The sequence below is a fragment of the Tarenaya hassleriana genome, unplaced genomic scaffold (genome assembly GCF_000463585.1).
Source record: "Tarenaya hassleriana unplaced genomic scaffold, ASM46358v1 Cleome52, whole genome shotgun sequence".
In the NCBI taxonomy this organism is placed as follows: domain Eukaryota; kingdom Viridiplantae; phylum Streptophyta; class Magnoliopsida; order Brassicales; family Cleomaceae; genus Tarenaya; species Tarenaya hassleriana.
The window spans coordinates 577,068-583,067 of NW_010967884.1; the positions used below are offsets into that span (position 1 = coordinate 577,068).

A 6,000-nucleotide genomic window follows, 5' to 3' on the forward strand; every position below is an offset into this window, starting at 1 on the left:
AAAATTAATTAACCTAATTTTTATTTAATTCGGTGTAATCGGATAACCGAAACCGATCGATTATTTACCAGAACCGAACCGATCCGATCGATTATATTATTATGATAACCGATCAGTTATTTTTTCAAAACTCGAACCGATCCGAAAACCGATTAATTGGATCGGTTTTACCTGAACCCGATTAACCCGATCTGAATGCCCATCCCTAATAAGAATAATCATAAAATGTTTCAAACATTCCTTCTTCATTATCACCGACTTTATTCATATGCTCAGTGTTTATAAGATCATTCAACACATATGTAATGTCCTCGGGATAAAAAACAAGAGGTTTGAAAAGTTTTTTAAAACTAATGCCTAGTCTAGAGTGTTCATAATTTCTAGGTAAATTAACCTCTTTTTTTAGCAGATTTTTATTCTTGCAATCTCCTTTTGATTTTTCTCCACTAGTTGCATTCATTTCACCTCGTAAACACACGAGGACACCATCATATTCTCCCTCACTCGAGAACGAGAACGTTTCTCTTTCTCTCTCTGACGTGCCTCTGAGATTTTTAGGAGTCTTGTAAAATTTAGACAATGTTTCTAAACTTTAAAATCTTGCAAAAACTCTAAAATCTGAAGTTTAGAATTTTTTCGTAACTTGGTACGGACTGAACCAACCCATCTATTCCGAATGGATTGTAATCTTCGTCCGCCAATTCTAGAGTCTGGTCCGGACTGGACCAGATTTGATCCATTCTTGCTTACTCGTCTGATTTGGCAGATCGAAACCTTGGTGTGTTTGATCCTAGTCTAGTCTGGACCAGAGTTCTGGTTCGCCTGACGGATGTGGACATCTGCGGTCCGAAATTTGGACCCAAAAGCGGTCTGGTCCGGACTGGATCTGGTCCGGTCCGTAGTTCATTAGATCGCCTCTAACTCAATTCAATGTGGGTGGTCATAGGATGTCTTCCTAGATGATAACCATAACTTGTGGTTCGATAATGGTTTTTGAAACCACTTTCACTGTCACTACGAATGGACCTACATGGTTATACCCACTAGGGATTGACTTGTATGTGAAGAACCAAAAGATAGAATTGGACTTCAATCAAAATCGTGCTGTCGGATCAACTCCGTGTGAGAATGTGTTCTCAGGGGTTTGGATTGGACTGGAAACTGGGTCCGAACCGAACCAAGAATCATGCACGAGATGAGTGAAATCGCTCCTACAATGATACTAATTAAGGAGTTTAGAATAATCCTATAATAACTCAAGAATACCACCGATATATAACAAAAATATAAATCATATAATGGAACAAATAATATATTTATAAATCAATAAATCAATACATAGTTCGAATATCATATTATGGGTTATCCTACAAATCACAATCAACGTAGTGTTTCAGTGTTAAAACACATTGAAAATATAAAAAAAATGTGGTAAATTAGGGGAAAACTACAAGTAATAATAAAAAAGGTGAAAGTATAGTTCTATCATAAAAGAGACATACAAATGGACCAAAAAAAATGACGACATCTATCTTATTATTGCAAAAACTAAGTTTTTACGATTTATTTTATGATGATTTATAATTATATTATGATTAATTTACGATTATGTTATGATTGGTTTGATATGTTAAAATGTTATGATGAGTTTTGATCAAATGTTACTTAATATAAACATCCTAGATGATAAAAATATGTTTGGGATTACATTTTGTAAACTTGGTCTCATTTTTATAAGTGAAAATAAAAATAAAAAAAAACACTTAACATTTTAAATTTGATAAACAAAAATACGACTTTTTTTGGTAAAAACACCTAACTTTTTAATGAATCAAAAAATAGTTGAACTCTCCTCCGATTGACAAATTAGATAAAACGCGATGATCTGACATTTGCAAGTGCAAACATAACGTGTGAAAACTTATTTCGCTTTGCCACGTCTATATACACGTCAAAATAAATTGACATGTAACCAAAAATTAAAAACCAGAGATTGATTTAAGATTAATCCGAAAATTCAAACCGGTTCACTAAACCGATTTCTATAAACCCTAGATATATTTTCAGCAACTTTTTTTTATCTCCGAAGAGTGTTCAAACGCGATTGTGAACCAAACAAGATCATTCATATTCGTCATGGCATTCCAATCCCTTCCAACGAGGCCCGTACATGTGTTTCCTCTAACATAAACAAACAACCCACGTACGGTATTCATACGTTACTGAACCCATCCTAAACCCACAAATTTCCCATTAAAAATCCATCGATCAAATCACCATCGACATAGTTGGTGTGTGTGTATATATTATCAGTAGTAATAGTTGGAGATCGGAGGCGGTTGCAAGGGGTCGGTCTCTTTCTCGTTAAGCTCCGCCTTAATACCGAAACCCTTGAAAATATCATTCAAACGGGCGTAAACATCCAAAGTTTCACCGCTCAGATTCTTCCCCAGGCCGATCCCACCCTCAACCTCTTTCATCAGATTCTTGTCAACTTCATTTACGTCGTCAAGACACGTCGAGTGGTACCCAAATATCGAAGTCATCTTTTGCTTGCACGTGAAGTAATTCTCCGCCATGCTCGTCTCATCCTTCCCCGCCAGTTTCCAGAAATCGGCGAAATCCTCCAACGCGTAATCGAGGTTTTTCTCGCAGCTTTTGATCGCAAACTCTTTGCCTTTGTATTTGGGTTTGATTCCAGAGAGGAATTTCAGGCTATCTTTAGTAGCGGCCTCCGCTGCGGAAGCCATGGATCTTATCAGCTGGATGGGGTCGTCGGAGGGAACGTGTTTTAGGGTTTTGCAGCAGAGACTCTTGTCTTGCACGACACGGCAGATTCCGGCTACAGCTTTTGCATGAGGAGTGAACAATACGTAACCTCCCTTGCCGTCGGTGTTGGGTTTGGCGGGAACTGCGACGACGATGGTGGTCGCCACCGCTGCAAGGACAAGAACGGTGGATGCGAGTTTGGTCGGAATGTTCATGTTTGTTTTTTTGTTTTTACGTTGTCTGAATGGGGAAGGCCCGTGGATTGGAAAGGAAGATAGGAATTTGAGTTACAGGAGATTGGATATATAAGAAGAGTACGGAGTTAACCTAAGTTTAGGTAGTGGTTTTTATTGTCCCTAATTTTTAAAAAAATTGATGGTTTGAGAGGGATTTGTGCTAAATTTTTTTTGGGCAATATTCTGTTTTTGAACCTTGTAAAAGTATAATCAACAATAACCAGAAAAAGAAAACACCCAATTGTACAGTTTATATAAACTTGTGTATATATATATATATATATATATATATTGGTTGATTCTCTATATTGACAAACCTTCTTTTCACTTTCAGCTAAGGGGCTACTTCCCCAGGAGGAGCAGGGCGAGCATTCAACAATGGCTGCAAGGCTTTCACAACTATGCTCATATTAGGCCGGAAATCAGCCTCATATTGCACACACAATGCAGCCACCGCGGCTAGCTGCGTTCATATATAAACAACGCAACAATCACTACTTTCATATTCGATTACATTAGAGCTACTAAGAAACCAAGAATCCATCCATCAAGGAGATGAGTTTTTTGTTTACCTTAGCAACAGCTTTAGGAGGGTAATCTCCTCCAAGCCTTGCGTCAACACACTGCTTAACCTTGTCTTCACTGAGTTTCGGTGTAGCCTGATGCATTAGAAGTTACCATTATCAATTCAGTTATTACATTGGATGGTGATGGAAATGGAAGCTAAGGTTAAAATGTAGAACAAGAATTAGTACCCAAGTGACCAAACTTTGCTGGCCTCGAGGTAAGGTATGGTCAACGGGTTTTCGACCCGTGAGAAGCTCGAGCAACACAACCCCGAAACTGTATACATCACTTTTGGCATTCAATTGCCCGGTCATTGCATATCTGAGAACAAAAGAACGAGATTGCCAGAGTGAGCACTGAGGAAAAAACACATCCCACATGTTCAAAAGTGGATTTTTTTTTTCAACAAGAAGAAGCAGAGATCAACTTACTCAGGGGCATGGTACCCAAAGGTTCCAAGAACACGAGTTGAATGAAGGCGGGCAGCCATATCAGGTGCTTGATTGGAGAGATCAAAGTCAGCAATCTTAGCAACATCATCATCAAAGATTAGAACATTGCTGGACTTGATGTCCCGGTGGATGATGTGAGGCTCTGCCTTTTCATGCAAATATTCCAGTCCTCTTGCAGCTCCCACAGCAATTTTCACTCTCTGATGCCACGATAACACAGGACCTGGCTGTGCTCCCTTCACACCTTTTCTCCCTGGGGCATTAGCAATGTGTTAAAGCTATCAAAATCCATACTCTTGAAATCCACAAAAATGATTCCATGTAATAAAACAAATACATGAATAAATGATTCTCTACCATACCATGAAGAATGTCATGAAGAGACCCATTTTTGGCAAATTCGTAAGCTAGTAGACGTGAGCTCCCATCAACACAGTAACCAAGCAGCTGAACAAAATTCTCGTGCTTTAGTCTGGATACCATAGAAACCTGCAAATTCATTCCCGGTTAAATGCAAAATCAGATGACACGACATAATTCCTCAACAATGACAAATCATTTGCAGAAAGCCACCAAACCTGGGCTAGAAATTCATCGTCGGGTTGTTTGTTGGAGTCTAACTTTTTAACTGCAGTAGGCTGCCCATTTTTTAGTATGCCGTAGTATACTCTTCCATACGAGCCTTCACCAATCAGAGAATTTGGTCCAAAATCTTCAGTAACTTCCTTCAGTTCATCCGCTGGAATAGCAGGTACTTCTATGGGCTGCACCTTCACGGCCTGGGTTCCCTTTGGTGCAGTTTCAGATGCACGATGACCTCCATCGTTTCCTGTAGCGGTATCGGAATGGAGCGGCTAATGAGCAAGATTGATCAGATATTATGTAACAGAGAAACTAGGAAATTAAATATGCAAATTTGCCAGCTTCCTCCAGAAAGGCAAAGAATCAAACATAATTCCTGTAATATGAAACACATTACTAAAATACCTCGGGAGTTTTTAGCCGTGTTGTGGCCTCCATAATCAGCATTTCTATGCATATCATCTTCCTCGCAACAGCCGAAGCAGCTCATGATTCTATCCACAGAATAACGTCCCACAATTCCTATAGCATTGGACTCAATAACTCAATTAAGATCGAGCCTTTGACAGAAAACTAGGTGGAAAGAAAAAATGTTGCAAAACCCAACTCCTTAGTGTATGCCACAGCTAATACCCATCTCCTCTAGCAAGTTCTGGATAACGAAAAACACCTCAGATTCTAGACAAACTACGGCTACCACACAACTCAAAACTGATGCCCAAAATCTATCGTACACTTGTTTAAAACCAAATAAGAAAATTCAAATCTAACATCAGACCGAGCGAAGATCAAACATAAAATTCAACAGTTCCGCGATACAACGCAATAATCTTCGAAGTGTGGTAAGGATCGCAGACGAGAACTGGTAATAGGAAACTCAACAGGCAAAAAAGTTGATCGAAAGAGAACAGTCACTGGCATTTCAATCGGGAAATCAATAACGGAGGCAGCAAAAACGCGGAAATTTATCTGAAATAATCGAAGAAGTTACCTCGATCCAGAGTAGAAACCCAGGGATCAGTACAGTAAGAGTGCGAGGTTTTGGAGATCTAAAACCCGGCGAAGGATAAGAGAAGAGGAAGATCGAATATCTTCGGCCCAGGATAAATTCGGGAATGACAAACAAAATGCCGAAAACGAAAACATTAAAATTATTTAATTCGAAATCATAACATTTGACACCGTGTCGACAGACTCGCATCCTAAGAATCCAGATTGCCACGTCATTTACGTACTTAATTAAATAAATACATAATTTATTTTATTTATCCAGGAATTAAAAATTAACGCCGAGATTACCGCTCAAAAGCGCCGGCCGCCATGCAACGATGAGTGATTTAATTTTTTATATTTTAGTTTCTTTGACCGCAAGTGGAATACTTTAATATATTCTC

At 38.8% G+C, this 6,000-nt stretch overlaps 2 protein-coding genes across 2 annotated transcripts; both read right to left on the reverse strand.

The window, feature by feature from the left end:
- Positions 1 to 2,107: 2,107 nt before the first annotated feature.
- LOC104827651 (pectinesterase 5-like) lies at positions 2,108 to 3,032 on the reverse strand. Its single transcript, XM_010560864.2, has one exon. The coding sequence runs from the start codon at positions 2,982 to 2,984 to the stop codon at positions 2,310 to 2,312; it is 675 nt and encodes a 224-aa protein (XP_010559166.1). The 5' UTR covers positions 2,985 to 3,032; the 3' UTR covers positions 2,108 to 2,309.
- A 190-nt stretch (positions 3,033 to 3,222) lies between these two features.
- Positions 3,223 to 5,731, reverse strand: LOC104827652 (probable receptor-like protein kinase At2g47060). The gene is made up of 8 exons (XM_010560866.2): positions 5,598 to 5,731; positions 5,012 to 5,128; positions 4,603 to 4,853; positions 4,387 to 4,513; positions 4,004 to 4,277; positions 3,761 to 3,893; positions 3,578 to 3,664; positions 3,223 to 3,468 (listed from the first exon to the last, which is right to left on the reverse strand). The coding sequence occupies exons 2-8, from the start codon at positions 5,094 to 5,096 to the stop codon at positions 3,340 to 3,342; spliced, it is 1,086 nt and encodes a 361-aa protein (XP_010559168.1). The 5' UTR covers positions 5,097 to 5,128; positions 5,598 to 5,731; the 3' UTR covers positions 3,223 to 3,339.
- Between the last annotated feature and the right edge of the window lie 269 nt (positions 5,732 to 6,000).